We start from the raw sequence: 27939 nt of genomic DNA, 5'->3' as shown, positions 1-27939 counted from the left end.
GTTGGTACGTGTGAGAGAGATCCACCTTTCCAAGTTGTTGGGGTTCATCTCATACTTCTGAAGGTTTGAGGGTGCTGCCTGTTCCATACCCCCCCTACTCCTCATCTAGCCTTTTAGGGGTACAAACAATAGTAATTGGGGCCTAGTGTGGTTGTGTACGTGTGATATACATACACTTTTTTTGGATCATATTTTCTATTCCGCTATTTAATCAAAAACCTTTGGGGATCAGTTAAATTGGGGGATAGTCTGTGTTGGTACGTGTGAGAGAGATCCACCTTTCCAAGTTGTTGGGGTTCATCTCATACTTCTGAAGGTTTGAGGGTGCTGCCTGTTCCATACTCCCCCTACTCCTAGCCTTTTAGGGGTACAAACAATAGTAATTGGGGCCTAGTGTGGTTGTGTACGTGTGATATACATACACTTTTTTTGGATCATATTTTCTATTCCGCTATTTAATCAAAAACCTTTGGGGATCAGTTAAATTGGGGGATAGTCTGTGTTGGTACGTGTGAGAGAGATCCACCTTTCCAAGTTGTTGGGGTTCATCTCATACTTCTGAAGGTTTGAGGGTGCTGCCTGTTCCATACCCCCCCTACTCCTCATCTAGCCTTTTAGGGGTACAAACAATAGTAATTGGGGCCTAGTGTGGTTGTGTACGTGTGATATACATACACTTTTTTTGGATCATATTTTCTATTCCGCTATTTAATCAAAAACCTTTGGGGATCAGTTAAATTGGGGGATAGTCTGTGTTGGTACGTGTGAGAGAGATCCACCTTTCCAAGTTGTTGGGGTTCATCTCATACTTCTGAAGGTTTGAGGGTGCTGCCTGTTCCATACCCCCCCTACTCCTCATCTAGCCTTTTAGGGGTACAAACAATAGTAATTGGGGCCTAGTGTGGTTGTGTACGTGTGATATACATACACTTTTTTTGGATCATATTTTCTATTCCGCTATTTAATCAAAAACCTTTGGGGATCAGTTAAATTGGGGGATAGTCTGTGTTGGTACGTGTGAGAGAGATCCACCTTTCCAAGTTGTTGGGGTTCATCTCATACTTCTGAAGGTTTGAGGGTGCTGCCTGTTCCATACTCCCCCTACTCCTAGCCTTTTAGGGGTACAAACAATAGTAATTGGGGCCTAGTGTGGTTGTGTACGTGTGATATACATACACTTTTTTTGGATCATATTTTCTATTCCGCTATTTAATCAAAAACCTTTGGGGATCAGTTAAATTGGGGGATAGTCTGTGTTGGTACGTGTGAGAGAGATCCACCTTTCCAAGTTGTTGGGGTTCATCTCATACTTCTGAAGGTTTGAGGGTGCTGCCTGTTCCATACTCCCCCTACTCCTCATCTAGCCTTTTAGGGGTACAAACAATAGTAATTGGGGCCCAGTGTGGTTGTGTACGTGTGATATACATACACTTTTTTTGGATCATATTTTCTATTCCGCTATTTAATCAAAAACCTTTGGGGATCAGTTAAATTGGGGGATAGTCTGTGTTGGTACGTGTGAGAGAGATCCACCTTTCCAAGTTGTTGGGGTTCATCTCATACTTCTGAAGGTTTGAGGGTGCTGCCTGTTCCATACCCCCCCTACTCCTTATCTAGCCTTTTAGGGGTACAAACAATAGTAATTGGGGCCTAGTGTGGTTGTGTACGTGTGATATACATACACTTTTTTTGGATCATATTTTCTATTCCGCTATTTAATCAAAAACCTTTGGGGATCAGTTAAATTGGGGGATAGTCTGTGTTGGTACGTGTGAGAGAGATCCACCTTTCCAAGTTTTTGGGGTTCATCTCATACTTCTGAAGATTTGAGGGTGCTGCCTGTTCCATACCCCCCCTACTCCTCATCTAGCCTTTTAGGGGTACAAACAATAGTAATTGGGGCCTAGTGTGGTTGTGTACGTGTGATATACATACACTTTTTTTGGATCATATTTTCTATTCCGCTATTTAATCAAAAACCTTTGGGGATCAGTTAAATTGGGGGATAGCCTGTGTTGGTACGTGTGAGAGAGATCCACCTTTCCAAGTTGTTGGGGTTCATCTCATACTTCTGAAGGTTTGAGGGTGCTGCCTGTTCCATACCCCCCCTACTCCTCATCTAGCCTTTTAGGGGTACAAACAATAGTAATTGGGGCCTAGTGTGGTTGTGTACGTGTGATATACATACACTTTTTTTGGATCATATTTTCTATTCCGCTATTTAATCAAAAACCTTTGGGGATCAGTTAAATTGGGGGATAGTCTGTGTTGGTACGTGTGAGAGAGATCCACCTTTCCAAGTTGTTGGGGTTCATCTCATACTTCTGAAGGTTTGAGGGTGCTGCCTGTTCCATACTCCCCCTACTCCTAGCCTTTTAGGGGTACAAACAATAGTAATTGGGGCCTAGTGTGGTTGTGTACGTGTGATATACATACACTTTTTTTGGATCATATTTTCTATTCCGCTATTTAATCAAAAACCTTTGGGGATCAGTTAAATTGGGGGATAGTCTGTGTTGGTACGTGTGAGAGAGATCCACCTTTCCAAGTTGTTGGGGTTCATCTCATACTTCTGAAGGTTTGAGGGTGCTGCCTGTTCCATACCCCCCCTACTCCTCATCTAGCCTTTTAGGGGTACAAACAATAGTAATTGGGGCCTAGTGTGGTTGTGTACGTGTGATATACATACACTTTTTTTGGATCATATTTTCTATTCCGCTATTTAATCAAAAACCTTTGGGGATCAGTTAAATTGGGGGATAGTCTGTGTTGGTACGTGTGAGAGAGATCCACCTTTCCAAGTTGTTGGGGTTCATCTCATACTTCTGAAGGTTTGAGGGTGCTGCCTGTTCCATACCCCCCCTACTCCTCATCTAGCCTTTTAGGGGTACAAACAATAGTAATTGGGGCCTAGTGTGGTTGTGTACGTGTGATATACATACACTTTTTTTGGATCATATTTTCTATTCCGCTATTTAATCAAAAACCTTTGGGGATCAGTTAAATTGGGGGATAGTCTGTGTTGGTACGTGTGAGAGAGATCCACCTTTCCAAGTTGTTGGGGTTCATCTCATACTTCTGAAGGTTTGAGGGTGCTGCCTGTTCCATACTCCCCCTACTCCTAGCCTTTTAGGGGTACAAACAATAGTAATTGGGGCCTAGTGTGGTTGTGTACGTGTGATATACATACACTTTTTTTGGATCATATTTTCTATTCCGCTATTTAATCAAAAACCTTTGGGGATCAGTTAAATTGGGGGATAGTCTGTGTTGGTACGTGTGAGAGAGATCCACCTTTCCAAGTTGTTGGGGTTCATCTCATACTTCTGAAGGTTTGAGGGTGCTGCCTGTTCCATACCCCCCCTACTCCTCATCTAGCCTTTTAGGGGTACAAACAATAGTAATTGGGGCCTAGTGTGGTTGTGTACGTGTGATATACATACACTTTTTTTGGATCATATTTTCTATTCCGCTATTTAATCAAAAACCTTTGGGGATCAGTTAAATTGGGGGATAGTCTGTGTTGGTACGTGTGAGAGAGATCCACCTTTCCAAGTTTTTGGGGTTCATCTCATACTTCTGAAGGTTTGAGGGTGCTGCCTGTTCCATACTCCCCCTACTCCTAGCCTTTTAGGGGTACAAACAATAGTAATTGGGGCCTAGTGTGGTTGTGTACGTGTGATATACATACACTTTTTTTGGATCATATTTTCTATTCCGCTATTTAATCAAAAACCTTTGGGGATCAGTTAAATTGGGGGATAGTCTGTGTTGGTACGTGTGAGAGAGATCCACCTTTCCAAGTTTTTGGGGTTCATCTCATACTTCTGAAGATTTGAGGGTGCTGCCTGTTCCATACTCCTCCTCCTACTGCTCAACCATCCTTTTAGGGGTACAAACAATAGTAGTTGGGGCCTAGTGTGGTGGTGTACGTGCGAGATACATACACTTTCTTTTTGATCATATTTTCTATTACGCTATTCAATTAAAACCTTTGGGGATCAATTCAATTGCGAGATAGTCTGTGTCGGTACGTGTGAGATCCACCTTTCCAAGTTGTTGGGGTTCATCTCATACTTCTGAAGATTTGAGGGTGCTGCCTGTTCCATACTCCTGCTCCTACTGCTCAACCATCCTTTTAGGGGTACAAACAATAGTAATTGGGGCCTAGTGTGGTTGTGTACGTGCGAGATACATACACTTTTTTTGATCATATTTCCTATTCCGCTATTCAATAAAAACCTTTGAGGATCAATTGAATTGCGGGATAGTCTGTGTCGGTACGTGTGAGATCCACCTTTCCAAGTTTTTGGGGTTCATCTCATACTTCTGAAGATTTGAGGGTGCTGCCTGTTCCATACTCCTCCTCCTACTCCTCATCCATCCTTTTAGGGGTACAAACAATAGTAATTGGGGCCTAGTGTGGTTGTGTACGTGCGAGATACATACACTTTTTTTGATCATATTTCCTATTCCGCTATTCAATAAAAACCTTTGAGGATCAATTGAATTGCGGGATAGTCTGTGTCGGTACGTGTGAGATCCACCTTTCCAAGTTTTTGGGGTTCATCTCATACTTCTGAAGATTTGAGGGTGCTGTCTGTTCCATACTCCTCCTACTCCTCATCCATCCTTTTAGGGGTAGAAACAATAGTAATTGGGGCCTAGTGTGGTTTTGTACGTGCGAGATACATACACTTTTTTGGATCATATTTCCTATTCCGCTATTCAATAAAAACCTTTCTAGGGCAAGATCTTAAATTACAGAAATATGAGGAGACCGTCAAATAAGGGCCGTGGCCTGGGTCGTGGTGCTGCTGGTAGAGCTCCTGTTGCAAGGAGAGGACGTGGTCGATCTGTGCCAGCTACACGCACAAGTGAAACACCTTCCTCAAGTGTGAGTAGGCGACAGAACCTGCATCAGTATTTGGTAGGGCATCAAACGCCCCTAGAAGTGATGAGGCCAGAACAAGTTGAGGCGATAGTAGATTGGTTTGCTGCTGACAGTGCCTCCAGTTCCTTCACATTGTCTCCCACCCAGTCTACTGCAGAAAGGTCAGAGTTGGCACCTGCAGCCAATGTCCAACCGTCTTTCACCTCACCCCCTTGCAAATCAGGCCAGCAGTCTGAGCCCCAAGCCATACAGCAGTCTCTTATTCTTTTTGAGGACTCTGTCAGCAGGGTTTCCCAGGGCCATCCACCTAGCCCTGCCCCAGAAGTGGAAGAGATTGAGTGCAGCGATGCCCAACCACTTATTTCTCAAGATGAGTACATGCAAGGATCATCGCAGCACGTCTCCGATGATGACGAAACGCAGGTGCCAACTGCTGCGGCGTTCAGCATTGTGGAGACCGACAAGGAGGGCAGGGGTGAAGACTGGGTGGAAGATGATGTGGAGGACGATGAGGTCCTCGACCCCACATGGAATGAACGTCATGCAGGTGACCTGAGTAGTTTGGAGGAAGAGGCGGTGGTCGCACAGAGCCACCAGCACAGCAGAAGAGGGAGCAGGGTGCAGAAGCGGAGCGGCCGTGCCCTAGACACTACGCCCGCTACTGCCCAACGCAGCAAGGGAACGAGCGCACCAAAGTCAGCTCAAAGGAGTTCTCTAGCGTGGAAGTTCTTTAGAAAATGTGCTGATGACAGGACACGAGTGGTTTGCACCCTGTGCAATCAGAGCTTGAAGCGAGGCATAAACCTTCTCAACCTGAGCACAACCTGCATGATCAGGCATCTAAGTGCAAAGCACGAGCTGCAGTGGAGTACACACCTTCAAAACCAAGAAACGTCTCTGGCTCATCCTGCTTCCTCTTCTGCTGCAGTCTCGGCCGCTCCAGCCACATCTGTAGTGATACCGGCACCTGCCACCCCGCAAACAGACGATCTGTCAGCAACACCACCACCTGGGTCACCAACAACCATCTCCACAATGTCCCGTGGAAGCGTTCAGCTTTCCATCTCCCAAACACTTGAGAGGAAGAGGAAGTACCCCCCTACCCACCCGCGATCCCTGGCCCTGAATGCCAGCATTTCAAAATTATTGGCCTTTGAAATGCTGTCATTCCGTCTGGTGGAGACGCACAGTTTTAAAAACCTTATGTCGGTGGCTGTCCCACAGTACGTCGTGCCCAGCCGCCACTACTTTTCCAGGCAAGCCATCCCTTCCCTGCACAACCAAGTGGGGGAAAATATCAGGTGTGCACTGCGCAACGCCATCTGTGCCAAGGTCCACCTAACTACGGATACGTGGACCAGTAAGCACGGTCAGGGGCGTTATATCTCCCTAACGGCACACTGGGTAAATGCAGTGGCGGATGGGCCTGAGGCGGATAGCAATTTGGCGCATGTCCTTCCACCACCGAGGATTGCAGGGCGCTTCAGTTTGCCTCCTGTTCCTAACTCCTCCTACTCCGCTTCCTCATCCTCTACCGCCTCCTCATCCGGACAGCGTAACACCTTCACCACCAACTTCAGCACGGCCAGGGGTAAACGACAGCAGGCAGTTTTACAACTTGCCTGTTTGGGGGACAAACCACACACCGCGCAGGAGTTGTGGAGGAGCATGGAACAGCAGACAAATGAGTGGTTGCTGCCAGCGAGCCTCAAGCCCGGCCTGGTGGTGTGCGATAACGGGCGAAATCTCATAGCAGCTCTGGGCCTAGCCGGTTTGACGCACATCCCTTGCCTGGCGCATGTGCTGAATTTGGTGGTGCAGAGGTTCCTTAAAAACTACCCCGATATGTCAGAGCTGCTGCAGAAAGTGCGGGCCGTTTGTGCGCACTTTCGGCGTTCTCACCCTGCTGCTGCTCGCCTGGCAGCGCTGCAGCGTAACTTCGGCCTTCCCGCTCACCGCCTCATATGTGACGTGCCCACAAGGTGGAACTCCACCTTGCACATGCTGGAAAGACTGTGCGAGCAGCAGCAGGCCATAGTGGAGTTTCAGCTGCAGCACGCACGCGTGAGTCGCTCTGCGGAACAGCACCACTTCACCACCAATAACTGGGCCTCCATGCGAGACCATTGTGCCTTGTTGCGCTGTTTTGAGCACTCCACCAACATGGCCAGTGGCAATGGTGCCTTGTTGCGCTGTTTTGAGCACTCCACCAACATGGCCAGTGGCAATGACGCCGTTCTCAGCTTAACTATCCCACTTCTATGCCTCCTTGAAAAAACAATTCGGGCGATGATGGAAGAGGATGTGGCACAGGATGAGGAGGAGGAGGAGGATGAAGAGGTAACATTTCCAAGGCTTTCAGGGCAGTCATTCGCAAGGGGCTCCGAGGGTGGGTTCCTGCACACGCAAACGCCAGGGACGCAATTGTCCAGCAGGGGCACAGTTCTGGAGGATGAGGAGGATGAGGAGGAGGAGGAGCTGGAGGAGGAGATGGAACCATGTTCACAGCAGGGTGGCACCCAGGCCAGCTCATGGCCATCACTGGTGCGTGGCTGGGGGGATACAGAGGACACGGACGATACACCTCCCACAGAGGACAGCCTTTCGTTGCCTCTGGGCAGCCTGGCACACATGAGCGATTACATGCTGCAGTGTCTCCACAACGACCGCCGAGTTGCCCACATTCTAACTTGTGCTGATTACTGGGTGGCCACGCTGCTGGATCCCCGTTACAAGGACAACGTACCGTCCTTAATTCACTCACTGGAGCGCGATCGCAAGATGCGCGAGTACAAGCGCACGCTGGTAGACGCCATGCTGCTGGCATTCCCATCTGACAGCGGGGCCACAGTGGAAGCACAAGGCAGAGGAGGAGGAGGAGGAGGTCGCCAACGCAACCAGGGCACCGCCAGCACCTCAGAAGGCAGGGTTAGCATGGCCGAAATGTGGAAAAGCTTTGTCAGCACGCCACAACAAACAGCAGCACCAGCAGCTCAGATGGAACGTCTTAGCAGGAGGCAGCATTTTACCAACATGGTGGAGCAGTATGTGTGCACACGCCTACATGTAGTGAATGACGGGTCTGCCCCCTTCAACTTCTGGGTCTCCAAATTGGGCACATGGCCTGAGCTTGCCCTTTACGCCTTGGAGGTGCTGGCGTGCCCTGCAGCCAGTGTATTATCTGAACGGGTATTTAGCACGGCTGGGGGCGTTATAACAGACAAGCGCAGCCGCCTGTCCAGAGACAATGTGGACAAGCTCACGTTCATTAAAATGAACCAGGCATGGATCCCACGGGACTTTTCCGTACCTTATGCAGAATAGCAATGGATACCGACCTTACCCACCCATTGTTCCATTTTTGCTCTTTCTCACTCTTTTGGGGTGTACCCTCATTTAAAATTTTTGAAAAGAAGCAGTGTTGGCTACCTCGTCCTCCTCCTCAGGGCCAGATTAATGTAGGGGCTATTGGAGCTGCAGCTCCAGGCCCCTACCTTTTATATAGGCCCCGGGTTGGCCATATTCACTGTTACCGCTCTTCTGTCACTTGTAAACACAGAAGTCTGGCTTCTATGCTCGCTTCCCCAGGCAGCACCCTCAGAACCTCCCCACACAGCGTGAAGGCCGGACAAGGAGGGACAGTTGGCGATGCATGGATGTGTTTATGGGCTTCAGAGACAGCATCCCATGTTGAATTAGGCATGCATGGCTGCACCCTTCCTCCTCTGGGTGCATGGCAAGGCACGGCCCTTAAGGCCCTTCAAAATCCTCAGCACCAAGCCCATGATGCTGTTAATCCGGCCCTGGTCCTCCTCCACCGCCGCTTCCACCTACACCGCCCATAGGTGTGCGCAGCCTATTGCATTAAGGTGTGCACCCCAAAGTTGAAATACACATGCATGTGTTTGCCAGCAGGGAGAGTAATGTATCGGGGCCATGTACCTGTAGGCAAGGAGAAATAGAGCAGAGCAGGTCCCAGGGAGATCTTTCCCATCTCCTCACTGGCAATGCTATGTGCCCTAGGTGATTAGGGTGTGCCCAGGCACACCCAGCACACCCTGTGCGCACGCCTATGTCACCGCCACATCCACCACCACCTCAACCTCCCTCCTACTCCATATGGGCCTCGTCCTTCAGAGATGAAGAAGAACATTGTTTTATTTTTCTGTTTTTTTTTGTTGTTTTAAGTTATTTCCCTATCCACATTTGTTTGCAGAGCACTTGCCATGCTCTTAATTACGTTTTGCTGCCATTTGCAGCACTCTAGCCCTTTCCTTTGGTGTTTTAGAGCCATTTTAGTGCCTTAAAGTTCGGGTCCCCATTGACTTCAATGGGGTTCGGTGTCCGGGAAAAGTTCGGTAAAAGTCCGGGACACGGACCCGGACTTTTTTTTAAAGTTCGGCCGAACCCGTCGAACACGGACATCTAGGTGTCCGCTCAACCCTATAAATAATTAAATAAACTCCTCTTTAAAGTTTAATCAAGAGTTCTTTATCTTCTGCACCCTCTGTGCGGACGGGATGAGTTCTGAGACTTTCCCCTTGTAATGGTGGTCAAGGAGGGTTGCCAACCTAAAACAATAAACAGAAATTAAAAAAAAAAGAAGGGTTGCCAACCAATAGTGATCCTTCTCCTTGATGCCACGTATTCTTGGGTCCTTTCACAGGCTTTTGAAGCATGAAGGAGCCCATGCACCGCAAGTTTGTGGTGGCATGAGAAGCAGACTCCTCTGGGTCACTGAGGATTACAGTATCTGGAACTATGTCCTCCCAGCCACATAGTACTCCCAAAGGTTCTGGGCATGGAAAACCATCTGTTGAGGGTTGTCTTCCTCTGCTTCAGTGCCTCCAAAGCTGCCAGAATCCTCCTCCTCTTCCTCATTCTCCTCTTGCACAATCTGTGGCGAAGGAAAAATGGTGTCTACATAAAGTGGGCCTTGAGAGGAAAGGAAGTCCTCCTCTTCCTCCCGCTGATCTGCCTTGAGTGCCCTGTCCATAATGCCAGTTAGTCTGCTCCAGCAGGAAGACAACAGGGATTGTGTCACTAATGCATGCCTTGTCACAGCTCACAACCCTTGTGCCCTGCTCAAATGGTAACTGTGCAGTGCATGCATCCTTTATCAGCAGCCATTGGTGTGGGTAAAAAAAGCGGAGGCTGTCGTTGTGCTATACTCACACAGGTACTTGTTGGCCACCTGCTGCATGTGCAGCTGCTGCAGCATTGCCAAAGTCGAGTTCCACCTGGTGGGCATGTCACAAATCAGGCATTTTATGGGAAGGTGGAATTCCCACTGAATTTCAGCCAACCGAGCACTGGCTGTGTATGACCACCTGAAATGGGTACATATTTAGGAAATGCTACACCACCAAACTGAGGACATGTGCCAGGTATAGAACATGCATCAACTTTCCCTGTCTAAGGGTGGACAAGAGGTTTATGCCATTATAGCACACAACCATTCCTGGCACTAGCTGGTGTAGCGTAAACCACCTCTGGGCCAACCCCTGCAGAGCTGCAAGAATCTCTGCTCCTGTGTGGTTCCTGTCCCCTAGAAACACCAACTGAAGCACTGCATGGCATCTTTTAGCCTGACTCATTGAATAGCCCCTTGAACACTTAGGGGGTACTTGTGCTTCATAGGACAATTCAGCAGAGGAGGGCATGGAGGAGGAGGGGGTAGAGCAGACAAATCTCACATCATCACCGCTAGCTGTATGGAGATGTGGTGGCCCAACATGCTGCGGCACTGAGCCCTGTCCTGCATCCTTTCGAATTGCAAGCAGAGTTACCCAGTGTGCTGTGAACAAAATATAGCATCCCTGACCGTGCTTGCTGGACCACATGTCAGCAGTAACGTGGACTTTGCGGCTGACTGCCTTGCCCAATGATGCCAGCACATTGCCTTCCACTTACTGGTACAGACCTGGAATGGCCTTACTTGAAAATAAATACCGACTGGGAACCTGCCATTGTGGTGCAGCGCATTTTGCAAATTCACAGAAGGGGGCAGAATCCACCAGATGGAAAGGCAGAAGTTGTAAAGCCATCAGCTTTGACAAGCTTGCATTTAAATGCTGGGCATGTGGGTGGCAGTGAGTGTATTTATTTTTTCACTGAAGCAGATGGGGCAGAGAAATTTGCCGGCTATAGTCTACTGCTGGTGGTGTGCTACTGGCAGATAGGACCTGGGACACCCGTCGCTTTACAATCTTTACGGTCAGTGCAGGCTGCTGAGATGTCATGAGGTATAGCGGGGGTAGACTGAGGTGAGTATGGAGGAGGAACAGAATTGCATCCCTTTTGTGTGGCTTTCAGGTGCTCTTGCCAACCCAAACGGCTGGTGTTTTTGCCATGCTTGATGTGCTTGAGACAAAGTTTGCAAATTGCAACAGTGTGATCAGCTGCACATGTGCTAAAAAAGGCCCAGACAGCTGAGCTTTGGGAAGGGTGCGGGAGATAACAGCTCCACAATGTGATGGAATAAGGTGGCTGCTCTCTACTCTTCCATGACGACTGCCTCATTGGTGTTGTGCCTCAACCTTTACTTTCCTCTGACACCTAATACTGTATCCGGCACTCAATGCTCTATCCGGCACCCAAGTCGCGTCAGTGACCTCATCATCATTATCTCCTCCATCCTCATTACCAATGGAGACAACTTGGCAATATGCTGTGGCTAGGGGAACATGACTGCCAATTTGTGTACCACTGTTCTCATCTCTCTGTAGGCTCAAATTTCCTACTTTCCCAAACCTTAAAAACAACATCTGAATCAAGTAATGGCTGTACATCATCAAGAAGCAAGTGGCTGATGCTGTGTTCAAATAACTCAGCTGACTCCTCCATGCCTGATGCTGGGGCTATGGCAGGAATAGCTGTGGAAAAGGAGGCAGATTTAGCCACTCTGGCAGCTGCAGTGGACTGTTCACCAGTCTCTACTTGGGTGACGGAGGATAAGGATGGTTTAGTAACCCAGTCCACCACCTCCTCTGCATGTTGTGGCTTGATAGCATGGGCAACATTACTAAGCAGAGGAAATGATGCCCTGCCTGAGGAATGTTCATGTCCACCTTTGCTTGTGAACACATACGCTGCTGGCCCCCTCACAGAGCCATGGGAACATCTGCCTCTCCTTGTTGGCCTCCCAGACAAGATGAGGGGCTGTGTTTAACAAAATGTAATGAAAATGTGGAAATGTGTATGTGGATGCACTTTAATCAATGGAAAGTGGTGTTTGGTGTACTTTAACCTGAGCACTCACTACACAGACACACTCCACGACACACTACAATATACCGCAGTAAAACTGCACTAATACACAGAAATATACTGTGTTAAACATGCACAAACGCACAGAAACATACTGCGTTAAAAGTGCAGTAACGCACTGAAATATACTGCGTTAAATGGTACGTAACGCACTGAAATATACTGCGTTATACGGCACGTAACACACTGTAATATACTGCGTAAAACGTGCAATAACATAGAGGAATATACTGCGTTAAACGTGCACCAATGCCCTGAAATATACTGTGTTAAACATGCACTGACGCACAGAAATATACTGCTTTAAACGTGCAGTAATGCACTGAAGTATACTGCGTTAAACGGCACATAACGCACTGAAATATACTACAATAAATGTGCATTAACGCACAGAAATATACTGCGTTGAACCGCATGTAACGCACTGAAATATACTGCATTAAACAGCATGTAACGCACTGAAATATACTACATTAAATGTGCACTAACGCACAGATATATACTGCATTAAACGTGCAGTAACGCTCAAAAATATACAGAGTTAAACATGCAGTAACGCACTGAAATATACTGTGTTAAATGTGCAGTAACGCACAAAAAGATACTGTGTTAAATGGGCACTTATGCACTGAACTATAATGCAGTAAACCTGCCCTGACAAAACAAACTGACACTAAAGCAAAAATTAAGGGTCACTACATTCACACTGACTGAACTATCACTAAATTCACACTAAAGTGACACTTAAGTAAAAATGAACGTTTACTACACTCACACTGAACTATCACTAAATGCACACTGAAGTGACACTTAAGTAAATATGAACGTTTACTACACTCACACTGAACTATCACTAAATTCACACTAAAGTGACACTTAAGTAAAAATTAACGTTTACTACACTCACACTGACTGAACTATCACTAGATTCACACTAAACTGATATTCTACACTGACAATAGAAGCACAATAGCACACTATAGCACACTAACTCGCTAGTAGCACTGAACAGAGCCCTGTTCTCTCTCCACTCCAATATCACACTACAAACGGCTACTTTTATAGTGTGGGGTGGGACTAAGAGCAACAAGCCATAATTGGATAGAGTAATCCTTATTGACAGTGCTCGTTGCCCTGATTGGGCAAAGCTGTCATTGCTTCACCCAGTCAATGCTTCCAATGCACTGTGCAGAAGTGCAGTGAATTGTGGTCATTTGGCAGGCCGAATAAACGGTCGAACGCCATGATAGTTGGGGTGTTCGTCGAACAAGCAAACAGCCAGTGTTCGGCCAAACTTATGCTCAGGCCAAACCGTTTGCCTATCCCTAGTAACAACACCCCGACGTTTCGTCATATCTGACTTTGACTTTATTTTCACCTGGTGATCTGGCTAGTAGGTCTGTTGTCCTTCAACAGAACAAGCTGTCCTGCAAATGTATCAGTTAAGAGTGTTGAGGCAAGCTATTTACCAATGACAGAGGTGCTTACAATGATCAGCTTTTATTTATTTATGTAAAAACTTTATCCCAAAACGAAAAAAAACTGTTGCTGCAATTGCTTGTGTAACTTTACCATGAGCTGAAATTTGTTATTGCATCCAAATTTGTTAGTCCATCTAACACTCCCCTCCCCCCCCCAGATTAAAAATGCTGCTGTGCCCCTGTTCTCCTTCATCCAGAGTGGGGGCTTTCTAATACAGGAGGAGGGTTACTTTTCAGGTGAAAACAAAGGAGAAAAAAGGCTAAAAAAACATACTACATTTTCGGTTTTGGGTTTAATACAGCTTTAATCTTATTTTGTAAAAAAAAAATAAAAACATCCTTAGCTACATTACTATACCAGATTAGCTATGATGGCAAAATGTACACTTTTTCCCAACTTAGGAGACCCACATAAAAGTGGACATTCTATGTTAAAGCACCACACTGACATATGAACAAAATTCCCATAGGAAGTTTGGAGCAATGTCGGTGAAGAAAATGATCAGCATAGAGGGACCTTCTGCTGCTCTGAAGCTGGATACTGCTCAGGACATACACCATGCTCTCCTTGATGCAAATTATTCCTCATCATGCAGCATCCCCCATTATAAACAGAAGGAAATGGTTGCCTTTATCAACAAATAAACAATGCAGCAACAGAAGGCATTTCTGTATCATGGGGCTGCAAATGCACAAACGGTATGTTATGTTACACCCAGAGGAAAGTACGAGGCAAAGAGGACAGAAGATTGCAAGTTGGCCATCTGTGCCTCCAGTGTTACAGATTGCCTTCCATGGCTTATACAACACTTCTGTCTCATTCATTCTGGTGGTTCAAAATGCCATCATACATCACCACACATGGCATTGTAAAAAAAAACAGATGAAAGCATGTCTAATGTCAGGAATATTTTATAAATATATCTCAGTAAAGGACATATTTCCTGTGCACATTATCCATGTAAAATAATATATACCATTTACAGTTATTATTTTTTCTGTTCCTATGTTAAAACATGAAAAAAATGAGTTTAATGAGTAAAAGAATACAAGTATCTTGATTTGAAATACTAAAAAACACAAAAAAATTACAGAAACAATATTATTGTTATATAGGTAGAAAGTGATATCTTCATAAATCATTATCCACGTTGTTATAATGAGGAGCACCCCTAATAGTTTTTATTCGTTTTTTCTGTGACACAAGTAAATCCATCTTAGGAGATAGCTAAGATGTCAATTAGTCAGTATTATAGTGTGTTTTTCTCAATGGGGTCTCTGCCTGCTGCTCTCTAAAACCATCTCCTACCTACTTTGCCACTGGAAATGGTATAAAGTAAACAAGAGGGGTACTAATGGTCTTTGATAGGCCACAGAGATCAGCAGAACTAATTGGCCATTGTTACAGCTGTGTCAAAACCAAAAACCAGTACTGGAAAGAATCCAAGGTTAGATGCCATAATGGTTCAGCAGCTTTATCCTTCTACAGGATATTCAGAAAGTGAAGTTGTTAAAAAAATTATTGTTTTAACCACTTAAGCCCCGGAAGATTTTACCCGCTTCCTGACCAGGGGGTATTTTGCGATTCGGCACTGCGTGACTTTAACGGACAATTGCGCGGTTGTGCGACGCTGTACCTAAACGAATTCGATGTCCTTTTTTCCCACAAACAGAGCTTTCTTTTGGTGGTATTTGATCACCTGTGCGATATTTTGATCATGCGCTATAAATAAAAAAAGAGGGTCAATTTTGCAAAAATAACAATATTTTTCACATTTTTTTATATGAAATTCCCAAAAAATGCAAAAATCTAAATTTTTTAACATTTTCAGCCAATTTGTTTTATGCTACCTATGTTTGGTAAAAAAAATCGTATTTTGATTGGTTTGCGCAAAAGTTATCGTGTTTACTAACAAAGGGAAAGATTTTTGTCATTTTTGTTGTTTTTTTTTAACGCGTAATAGCGGCGATCTGCGATTCTTTTTTTGCGGGACTGCGACATTTGGGCAGACAGATCGGACCCCTGACTGACATTTTTGACACTTTTGGGGTTACCAGTGACATTACTACAGTAATCAGTGCTATACATATGCACTGTTACTGTAAAATGACACTGGTAGTGAAGGGGTTAACTTTTTTTGAGAGGGAGGGGTGGTGTGTGTCCCTAGGGGCGTGATTCTAACTGTGATTGGCTGTGGCTTTAGCTGTAGGAACACTGATCAACGGTCCTACATAGTAGAACCGCATGATCACTGTTCTTACACAGGGGAGAATGACAGGCGGCTTGTTTACATCAGCCGCCTGCCTTTCTCCCTCTGTCACGGACGATCGTGAGTGCCCGGCGGACATCGGGTCCGCCAGGCACACGCGCGGGGGGGTCCACGACGTCCCAGAGCCTCACAGGCTAGTGACGTACCCATACGTCACTTTGCCTGTGAGGGGCTGACTGCCGCAGTATATGTACTTGCGGCGGTCGGCAAGTGGTTAATGAAGCAGTCTCATTGATGACCCTTAATGGTATACACAAGTTGAGCCCACTATGGCAGCCCTTCCTTTTTTTTTTTATTCTGTTTATTGCTTTTAACAAAAAGTATACAACGTACAGTAGCAGACCAAAACAGTTGCAACTGCAACCACAACATAAACATACAGCACAATTCATCAGCACTACTAGTCAGTACAGCTTTGAAGATCAATGCGTACAAAAAAAAATCACAAAAGGAGCATTAGTGGTACATACTGTATATGTAAATTAATCATTGTATTAGGGGCTAGACCCCAGGAAGGAGCAACTGAAATCTGCAAGACCATTGGCAGTTATAACCACAGCTGATCCTAGAAACGCTCATATCCCAGTACACGTCAAGGGTTCTAAGCTACATGCTATGCTCATTAGCTTTGGGAAGTGCTTCGGGAAGTAAGAACCAACATTTACTCAGACTCTGTAGACATTTCATTCACCCAACCTCCCTAAACCTCATCAAATTTGTTCCGCACCCCTCTACTAGCATAAGTAGCTTCATATAAGGTTTTATTAATTAGAGTCTTTCAGGTGGAAACAGGAGCTACAGATTTTTTCAACGATAAGATAATAATTTTCCTAGCATAATAAAATAGCAAGGAGAGTAGGGTACATATCACTTCCTTAGAAACTAGAGAATCCACCAGGCCATGGCAGTCCTTCCTTGATCCACAAACTGGTGAGCAATTGTCCGAACAGATCTGACTTCACAAGTAATAAGGCTTTTGCTATGGCTGACTGTTGACGATGCATTCTGGGCAGATGCCTCTTTGTCTCAGAGCTTGTAGGCTGCTTGGGACGGGGGGGATCTCCCCTATGTCACACATAATGCGGGACGAATATGTTCTTGTGTCTTTTGCCCCCCCCTGGGGCCGGGATTGTGGATGGTGGAAGATGGTGTGTGCCTGTGTGTGAATGTGTACATGTCGGAAGTGTGTTTTTGGTTGGTTGTCTGTTGTCCTTTTTGCCCTCGGAACCATGTTGAAGCCCGGATAGACTTTGTCCTACGAACTGCCCTGTTGGGTTCCAGGAGGGCCCCCCTACCTTCTCCTGTTGGCCACGGTTGGCCTACCACTGAGTTTTGTGCTGTGTTGATCTGTTTTCTACTACGCACACTGTATTAACCTTGTCATTGTTTTATGCCTTGGTTGTGGTGTATTTGTACTTTGTTTTATTGCAAATTTAAAAAATAAACACCTTTAAAAAAATAAAAAAATAAGGCTTTTGCTAGCTTCTGTTTGGCAATTCTTTGAAGCAGATCATCACAATGTTAGAAACATGGAGGAATTATTGTTGATATACAGTATTTATATAGCACCAATAGTTTGTGCAGTACTTTACAAAATAAAAGGGGATAGTACAGTTACAATACAATGCAGGACAAGCGGGTGAACTCTTTCTGGCAAGACTGTATTTTCATTGATGTCCCAGAGAACAACTTTTAGAAAAAAATATGTTTATTTTCTGAACCTGCTATGAAATCTTGTTTGCAGATGGCTACACAACAGATGACATTGAGTTCTACTGGAATGGGGGAGATAAAGCGATCACAGGAGTAGAGAAGATCGAGCTGCCTCAGTTCTCCATTGTTGATTACAAAATGGTCTCAAAGAAAGTAGTGTTTTCTACAGGTAAGGATTCAGCAAAATTGGTTCAGGAATAAATAATAATGTGGCTTGTTTTTTTTTACATGTTTGCTTTGATTTCCAGGTTCTTATCCTAGGCTGTCATTGAGCTTCCGACTTAAAAGAAATATTGGATACTTCATCTTACAAACTTACATGCCTTCCACACTCATTACTATTCTGTCCTGGGTGTCTTTCTGGATCAACTATGATGCATCTGCTGCAAGAGTGGCACTAGGTAAGGTTATTTCAGTTTACAGCATACAATACAATATATAACATGTACATATCAGTAATATAGTTCAGTATTTCACATAGAAAGCAACACAGTAGAGCCTTCTTATACTTATTTTCATGCCATTACCTCCTTTAGAAATCCTAATAATAAGGGGTTTATTCTTAATTTAGAATAGTGGGCAGAAACAAACAAATCATGCTCTTTAGGAAGGTCCTTTAGGAAGCCTTTGTTGTCCTTCACATTGGTTTAGTGAAAGGATTTTTGGAAAATTTAAAGTAGAACGTGGCCAGGCTACAGACATTTAAATATTTGCACTAAAATGACCTTAAAACAAGCCCTAACTGATCTCCATGGTTGCACTGCTTCTATTGTGAACTTGATGATGAATTGCTCCACGGTGGCTCAAACTACAAAGGCCTGTAGAGGCTTATTTTAATGTGTAACTCCACTTTCATTTGAAAAAATATATAGCATATACAATTGCCACACAAGTCATATTGTAATTGAATATATCTATCGTGGAACACCCCTCCAGAAATTTAATTTCCTGCTTGTTTGATTGGCTCATTGATTTTCCCAGAAGTCTGTGCTAAGATAAAAATCAGATTTTAGGTATCCTCTGCTATAAAAATTTCATTTTTGGTGACATACTCCAAAATGGTAAATTACTTTTAAAGCGATGCAGACACTGCAACTTCCCTTTTTAGAACACTGCATGTGCAACAGCTGATTAATGATGAAAAATCACTCCCATTCAGATTCACTCAGGACATTGACATAATAAAACACTGACCTGTTCCTTCAAGGCAGAAACAGGTAGGGCTGCAATAGAATTTGTTAAAACCTATCCAATGTACATTGATCACCTAGAGGGGATTGCTTTTCTTCTCAACAAAAAAGGAGTTACCCTTTAAGGCTTGTTTACTGCTTAATCCAAAGAAACAGAAGAGCTTTAGTCTGAAGGAAATTCAAACACTAGTATATTTATTCTGATTGGTTTAGCCCATAAGGCTTGACTTAATCATAGAGGTTATTTGATAATTGTTAGGAATATGTTAATATATAATTGTCCATAGTTTGGTGGAAGGGATTTATTGGCTGCACAGTGACTTACTATAAAGTAAATCTGTCCGTTTTAAATTGCCTAATTAATATGCATATATAGTGTTGTGCCCCCTCCATAGCAAACCCTTTGTTGTGACTAATGGGGGATATATATAAATGTTCTGTATTTATGCTTTAGTTTGAAGGTTGCTCTCAGCTTGATAAAAGGTTAGACAGGGTTCGAAATGTTGGTATGTAAAATGGGAGCCAGAACAAAATGTCTTATTAGTAAGTATCTATAGTTTAGTACCCCCTGCTGTAAAGTGCTTCACTGAGGAGCTTTTTGACCATATGCTCTAGGCCATTAAAGGAGTACATTGATCATAGGATTTTGTTCAAGCTCATGTTTTCTAGCCTCATCCACTCCTCCCCTGAGTGGCAGCACTAAATCTTTTATGAGTGGATAGGATGAATGGCACTTAATAGTTTGTAGCTGAGAACTGAAATCCTATTTACTTACAACCCCAATTCCCAAAAAGTTTCTGAAATCAATTTCAAAATTACCTTCTATTTTTTTTCCCCTAAAATGATTTATTTTCTTAGTTCAAACATTTGATATGTTTTCTATTTTCTATTGTGAATAAAATATAAGCTTATGAAATTTTCAATTCATTGCATTTTGTTTTTATGTAGATTTTACACAGCATCCCAACTTTTTTGGAATTGGGGTTGTACATTTAGCCCTAGGAGCTTTTGATATTGCATTGCATTAGCAAACATCTACAAATATAACCACAGGGAACATTCTTTATGAGTAGCAAGCCTCTAGCAAATTACATTGTGATGTCACGAATCACAGTGTTGGTTTTCCTTTGGTGAATATACTTCTTCTTGGGAAAAGGAAGATAACCCTAGGATAATTGAAATATTTTTTTTTAACTCCAGGAAAAATATTCATGCAAGAATCAGATGCAAGTTTAAGAGTCCTGGCATTATTTCACAAAAAAAGGCTTTTTGGTCTTCTAAAATTAAATTGAGATTGTAAACACATGCTCTAAGGGATACTCGAGCTTCAGTGAAAATATCTTACCCTTTATTTGCACAACCTACTGTGCAGAATTTTAGGTGTGCACCTGACAAGAATACATTTTTGAGTCATGCATAACTTCTTCTTATAGGAATCACCACTGTGCTGACAATGACTACCATCAGTACCCATCTCCGAGAAACGCTACCAAAGATCCCTTATGTCAAGGCTATAGACATCTACCTAATGGGATGCTTTGTATTTGTGTTCTTGGCATTGCTGGAATATGCTTTTGTGAACTACATCTTCTTTGGAAAAGGTCCTCAGCTACAGAAGAAAGCAGCAGAAAAAGCAGAGAAAGCAAATAACGAAAAAAATAAACTCCAGGTAATGGGGAACTAAACAATGCTGTTGACAAAAAGAAATTCACAATGTTTAAAAAAAAATTATATGAAAGATATCAAATGCCAAAAGGTTTAAAAGTCAGATTTATTTAGGAAAATGCTAGTTTTGATTGAGCGGGTAAATGCCTAGAATATGAGATTTAAATTGGAACTAGAATAGGACCAATTTATTTGATAGATGAAGGAAAGCATAAGAAGGAATGACATGCTTTTGCCCAGTGCAGAATAACTCCACTTGGATTTTTTGGCCTCTCTTCCCCCTTCCTGTGGACAAAGGAGGCAAACATTGGCTAGAGGACTGCCGTTTACCTAAAGCACTGTGCATGGTGAATGGACATGGGGAAAAGCATGACATGTCTAAAAACAACATTTAGCCATATATACACAAATTTTATGAATTATTTGATCTGAAAATGAACTTTTTGGCATCACATCAGCACTTTTCACAATCTGTGTCTATCCACCATGTAAACAATAAGTAGGAAAACATTTCATTTAAACCCTCACATGCATTTATACCTCTAATCCTGTCTGGTAACTTGTATTTCAGTTGCAACAGTTAACAAAAAAGAAATAAGCTGTCTTTAAACACATAAATGTATTATGTTTTTGGAATCCTTTTCTAAGAGTTTCACGTACTTGTGTCACGAATCAGCAGTTCTGTTTTCAGGTAGAATTATTGCTTTTCAAAGACTGACAGCAGCAGCTCCAGCCATCCTCTATGGGTTTAGCCTTTGCTTTTAGCCTTCAACTACTTTCCCAACAATCTATCTCTATTATATGTTTGCTGACTATTTTAGATTTAAGATGGTGTTTAATAGCCAAAATGTTACCTTAACCTATCATGAAAAATCATCCCTCCCCAGCATTCTTTTTCTCTGGATCTGAATATTACATTGTAACTGTTCTCCTTTCTAATGTATAATTGGTAGAACCATGAAAAGTCTATATATAATGTAAAAAATATATTAAAACTCTCCGTGCCCAAGTCCCTTTATCAAATTGAAAACGTAAGATAATGAAATCATCCATTCTCAATTTTTTGAGCTGTACTGTTGTACTCTTCAGTCAACTGCAAATCTCATACAGTAATTTTATTTGAGCTCAACACTTGATGAGATTGTTGAATGCTGGCTATCAAATCTGTCCATAAGATCCCTATGATAATGCCAGTAAAAATAGTTTTCTCAAATGAGAACATGGATTAAGGAAAGTTCATACAAGACTACAGTAAACTACTATGTAAAAGTATGGAAGTACATAGTGGGGTGCAATTACTAAAGGCAGACAAACTTTGCAAGTGCAGTTGCACTCATTTTCCCCACTTAGCTTAGTAAATGTGTTGAAGATCTGCTGATTTCCATCATCCAATCATGGGCAAGCAAAAATGCTTTTTTTTTCCTTCCACCTGATTGGGTATTATTTACAAAGTGAAGCTTTACCACATTTACATTTACTAGGTAAAACGAGTGGAACTACACTTGCAAGGTGCACAGTCTATATGCCTTTGGTAAATTAAAGTAATACTAAACCCTTACATAAGCCCACTCTAGTGACTAGCCTCAGATAATACCCAGTAATTATGCATATTCTTCGAAATGCCTATACCTGTTTATCTGCAGCCCTCTCTCCTCCACAACCTTCAAAAGTACACCAGCAAGGGGGCTGGGAACTAATGTCCAACACTGCAAAGCACTCAGCACAGAGCTAAGTGTAATCCGACACCTGAGTGGAGGGTATGGACATACTCTCCTCTACACAGTGTCATTGGAAAACAAGCACATCTTAGGCTGAAAATCACCCGCTGAGTGGTTGGAGGAGGGGGGGGGGGGGTTCATCAATATCAATTTTCTGGAAATACTGGAAAAAACAGGGGAAGGAGGAGCTGAAAAATCCACACTAGGTGCTATAGATTGAAGCAAGTAAAAAAAAAAAAAAAAACTACACATTGTATGAGGGTATGTTCTGGTAAAGTGGAACAATATTCCCTTACACTTCAACACTGCATTGTCCCAGAGCTCCCTTATGGGCTTCTGACAACGGGACCCTTATTTTCTAACCTATTTTTAGGTTATATAGCAGTTGAGATTAAAAAATATCATTTCTGCGTTTCCAGATGACAACAAGCTATGTAGTGGAATAATGTCTTTACAGGATGTCTCCAACATGCAAGCAGACCTTAAAGCGGAGCTCTGCCCAAAAGGGGAAGCTCCGCTTGTTTGCTCTGCTGTCACATTTGGGACCTCTTGGGGGGAGCAGGGGACAAGTTTGGCCCTCCTCCTCCTTCCCCCTCCGCCAGGCCATTCACAAAGCACAGCGCACTTTGCGCATGTGCAGCAGGGAAATGGCTGTGAAGCCGCAAGGCTTTACTGCCAGTTTCCCTTACAAGGAATGGCGGAAGCAGCACCCGAGAGCCGATTGAAAAATCGACATGGGTGCTGACATCGCGGGATCCCTGGACAGGTAAGTGTCCTAATATAAAAAGTCAGCAGCTACAGTATTTCATTGGGGGGCTGGAGCTCCACTTTATTGCACTGTTTGATTGCACAGCTTTGTGGTCTAATGTCGATAAAAGTTATGCACTTGAGAGCTAGAAACTTGCATGCGTCATATATTCTAGGGTGAGTACAACTGGGGTAGTCAGTAGTGAAGAAGGATCTGGGTGTTCTGGTATTTCATAGACTTAATAATGGCATAAAAAAGAAAAGAACAATTGCGCTAATCCAAAAATAAAAGTAGCAACCTCAAGTGAGACTAGCACCCAAAAAATGTCCAATATAAAAATAAGTTGCGCTGTGGATGATGTATACAAGTTGATTGTATGGTGAAGTTGAAAAAGATCCGAATAATGTCCAGAATATGGAAACAAAAACGGGTAACTTGTGCAGGTACCGCTTACCGGAAATATGATAAATAAAGGCCCATCAGTATAATTCCAATACGACCCAGGAATAAGATCCAAGTGGGCTACCAGGTTCCAACGCGGATCCCTCAATGGAGTGGTAACATGTGTGATACTTTTGTTAATTTGATTAATTTGCTGGGCTCTTTGTTTCCTTCATTCAACGACTCTCCACTTTCCAATAAACCAAAGGCAATCATCGGGGCAGTGAAGCTGCTGGTAGCTGCAGTACTGATGCACAGAAGTTTCTTATCAACTTGCTTCCAGGCTGGAAGCAAGTTGATAAGAAACTTCTGTGCATCAGTACTGCAGCTACCAGCAGCTTCACTGCCCCGATGATTGCCTTTGGTTTATTGGACAGTGGAGAGTCGTTGAATGAAGGAAACAAAGAGCCCAGCAAATTAATCAAATTAACAAAAGTATCACACATGTTACCACTCCATTGAGGGATCCGCGTTGGAACCTGGTAGCCCACTTGGATCTTATTCCTGGGTCGTATTGGAATTATACTGATGGGCCTTTATTTATCATATTTCCGGTAAGCGGTACCTGCACAAGTTACCCGTTTTTGTTTCCATATTCTGGACATTATTCGGATCTTTTTCAACTTCACCATACAATCAACTTGTATACATCATCCACAGCGCAACTTATTTTTATATTTAATAATGGCATGCAATGTCAACTTGCAGATTCTAAAGCAAGCACAATACTTTATTGTATTAAAAGAGGTATAGACCTCAGGGAAAGAGACATATTTTTGCCCCTGTACAAATCATTAGTAAGACCAAGTTCAGTTTTGGGTACCAGTTCACAAAAAGGATATTGGAGAACTGGAGAAAGTGAAGAGAAGAACAACCAAACTGAGAAGAGACATGGAGGCGTTTAGCTATGAGGAAAGATTAGCTGAACTGAATTTATTATCTTGAGAAGAGGCATTTATGAGGGGATAGGATTACCATGTAAAAATAAAAGAGTCATTCACTTTAATGTCAATACAAAGGACAAGGGGCACTGATTACATCTGCAGAAAAAGAGATTTAACTTCCACATATAGAAAAGCTTTCTCATCGTAAGAGCTGTAAAAATGTGGAATAAACTCCCTAAGGAACTAGTTCTGGACAGGTCAGTTAATCAGCTTTTAAAAAAAGAGATGCATACATTCCTAAAAGAATAAGACTGGATATTAACATTTATAGGTAATAACACAAGAGATTGTTGATCCAAGGAATAACTGATTGCCTTTTGGGAAATCAGGAAGGACTTTTTTTCCCTGCTAAAGCAAATTTCACCATGGTTTATAGGGATTGTTTTTTTTTCCTTTCTCTGGATCAGCAGTAGATATCGTTTTTTTTTTTTTTTTTTTGGTTGAGCAAGATGGACTATTTTTCTTTAGCCTAACTATGTAACTATGCAACGTCTTAAAATAACATTTTAAATAGTTTGTAATTATATTTAAAGTGTAGGCAGTCTTGTGTATTACGTTAGCAGATGGGACAATTTGCTATAATAATAATATTGTCTGTTTAGATCCATATGATAAATATTATAGTTTATATAGCTGTCAGAAAAGACATGTAGCTATGGTTAGTATCTTAATGCTTTAGTCTTGGCCCAGTCTTCTCTGGTTGTCCTGGAGTGACATATGATATACTTGGCTGACAAGTTATGCATGGGTAGGAAGCAAATCATCCTGTAGTGGACAACTGAAGTGTGCATAAGGAGGCTCAGTCTCCTGTGACCACAAACAAATGGCACGTGCAAGAGATTACAGAACCAAAACAACAATTACATTTTTAGCTTAGGGATCTTCTGGACCAAAGCCAATTGGTTTAGCCAGTCTTCATCAAGTAGGATGGCTAGTATTGCTGTAAGTCCTGTGCTGTAAGGACATAATTTCCTTTTCAACAGGTTGTTCCTATGGGAATGCCTTTTTAATTTTTTTTCATTGTTAGCACCATCTAACCATTCACTCATTTCCAATTGCAGATGTGTATATTTAAATTATTTGAATAATAGCCTCCCTTTAAAAAGTTAAGCCTTTCTAAAGATGATGTATCTCAAGAAAATATTTTTTATATTTAATGTTCTGTTGCCCATATGTGCAAAGATTTGTCTTGAAGACGCTTTCTTTTTTTGCAGGTTGATGCACATGGGAACATTTTGTTGACAACTCTGGAACTGAGAAATGAAGTTGGCGGAACAGAAGTACTAACCAGCACTATTGATCCGAGAGCTACCATGTATTCATATGACAGTGCCAGCATCCAGTATCGGAAACCCATTGCCAATAGAGATATGTACAGCAGAAACACATTGGATAGGCACATGGTTCACAAAAAAGGGCGACTGAGGAGGAGCGCTTCTCAGATTAGAATTAAAATTCCTGATTTGACTGATGTGAATGGCATAGACCGGTGGTCAAGGATGATATTTCCTGTTGCTTTTTCCTTCTTTAATGTTGTGTATTGGCTTTATTATGTACACTAACTTATGCAGTTAGATCACTTTTTTTGAAGATGCTAGGTCTATTTTTCTGATCCTGAAGGGACTGCATTAGCAATAGTGCTGCAAATTCAAGGTAAGATATTCAGCCATTAAAATGATTTTAGTGTTTGCACACTGCATTTAATTTTCAAATTGTAGGTTCTTTAGAAAGAAAGAGTTTAGCTTTTATTTAAAAAAAAAAAAGCTTATTGTCTTCTTAATTGAAGATAAAACTTGCTCCAATACATTATGGTAAGAAAAAGCTTTATAAATATATCACATGTAATTTTTCATCATTAACCTCTTAGCTGCAAAAAAAAAAAAAAAAAAAAAATCCCAGCATCCTAGTACAGCAAAGAGGTTAATCCACCATTCTCTCACATTTTGTACTTTAAATAGATTCCTCTGTAAAGTCTTTTTTACACCTCCAGTCATTGTATTTTTACTACACACAGAATAACTTTTAAGGATATAATGAGGTTTACAGCTAAATATCGACACCTTTGGTCTTGTGAATCCTTGCCATATGGGTCATCATAATCATAACTGTCATCTAGAACCATGTGGGAAATCTGGGATATAAGAATATGTACAAGTGGGGAAAAAGATAACAGATTTTTTTAAGATCATGCTAATATGTGAGACTAGAATAACCATGCTTTCAGAACAGAAAGTATGACCTGTATACATTCTGTAGGTGGAAGATGGGACCCAAAGCCGTGTATGTGACAGGGCCCTTTCCACACTTGCAGACTTTAAAGTTAGCCCTAGGGGCTTCCTACTGCCATGATGCACCCCTGGTAGAGGGTGTATGGATGAGAAATAATCACCAATAGGATTCCTACTAAGTGACTATACAACAGGATTTAAATTCCATGAGTAGAATGTTAACATGAAATGGAAAGAAAAAGGTCTAAAAAGAAAATACAATTGGGTTGATAATAGTTTCCTTAAGGAAAATGGATTACATTTAAAATGGTCAAATCGAAATAATGCATTGAGCATATATGCAAATCATGAAACTAAGTCTTGCGTTATGTATAGCAGTAGTTTACATGTTTACTCCAGATCAGTGATATAGGGTTTAACATAAAAGCCAATCTATTAAGCAGGGAAAAACGGAATTGCATTTAGTACAAAGCCTGTGTCCCACTGAAAGTTGCCTTGTCTGCCATACCCCTGCCCTGACTATATACTGTACATGCTGTTGTAATCATCTTATGGTACTTTCAATAAGAACATCTTCTCAACAATTACACAGGTATGGCAAAGAGTGAAAAGCTACTCCTGAAAAAAAATGTTGTTTCAGTTTTATGAGCGGCTGTGCCTAAGCTGAAACTTATTTAACTTTAACTTAAATGGCTGCTATACAAAAATTGAAAGTGTCTTTTAGCTGTTTTAATAACTTTCATAGGTGAATATGTAAAAGTATAACATAATAGATAGCAAGGTGCAAGTAACATTTTTAAATATCTGAATTCCTGTCCAGTAATCTCAAAGAAGAAAAGTGCCAACCGACCTTTTGGTGCCTCCTTGGTAGCTGAGAGAACAAAAAATGCTGCACAAAAAATATTACACAAAATGTATACCGAACACATTTTTTTTGTTTTACTTTTAGGCATTATTTTACTATTTGTTTTCTGCACTTCTCATACCAGCTACACTCCAAATACAAATCTGTGCAGTACTTAGTCTAAGTATTAGAATTGTGAAATGCGTATTCCATTTCGTAATTTATTTGAGAAATGCCCCCTCCATTTTAAATAGAGAATTTCTTTGCATAACTGGTAAAGAAAAAATGGAAATAGAAAAGGTTTTCCTCTTCCAATATGACCCTTTACCAATGACTTAACCAATGTTCAAACAACTATTAATTCTTATCCTCGACATGGTGTATATACTTAACATTATTACAATTTTAATTAGATATACAATATATAATAAAAGGGAAAGTATGTCAAATGTAAAAAAAAAAAGCATTACCACTGTGCCAGAATAGTAACTACAAAGGAAGGACAAAGAGTTATAATAGGTCACCATTCAGTAT

The 27939-nt window shown here is 42.3% G+C and overlaps 1 protein-coding gene across 1 annotated transcript in view; it reads left to right on the top strand.

The window, feature by feature from the left end:
* GABRB1 (gamma-aminobutyric acid type A receptor subunit beta1) overlaps window positions 1-26472 on the top strand; it is a 750154-nt gene extending 723682 nt beyond the window's left edge. Inside the window, exons 6-9 of the mRNA XM_082252638.1 lie at window positions 17659-17796; window positions 17876-18028; window positions 20251-20486; window positions 25548-26472. Coding sequence (XP_082108764.1) covers window positions 17659-17796; window positions 17876-18028; window positions 20251-20486; window positions 25548-25895 — 875 coding nt within the window. The 3' untranslated portion in view covers window positions 25896-26472. The remainder of the gene's footprint in view (window positions 1-17658; window positions 17797-17875; window positions 18029-20250; window positions 20487-25547) is intronic.
* Window positions 26473-27939: the final 1467 nt, after the last annotated feature.

The sequence above is a fragment of the Pelophylax lessonae genome (assembly GCF_965119305.1).
Source record: "Pelophylax lessonae genome assembly, chromosome: 1".
In the NCBI taxonomy this organism is placed as follows: Eukaryota; Metazoa; Chordata; class Amphibia; order Anura; family Ranidae; genus Pelophylax; species Pelophylax lessonae.
This window is presented reverse-complemented; position numbering and strand designations above follow the sequence as displayed.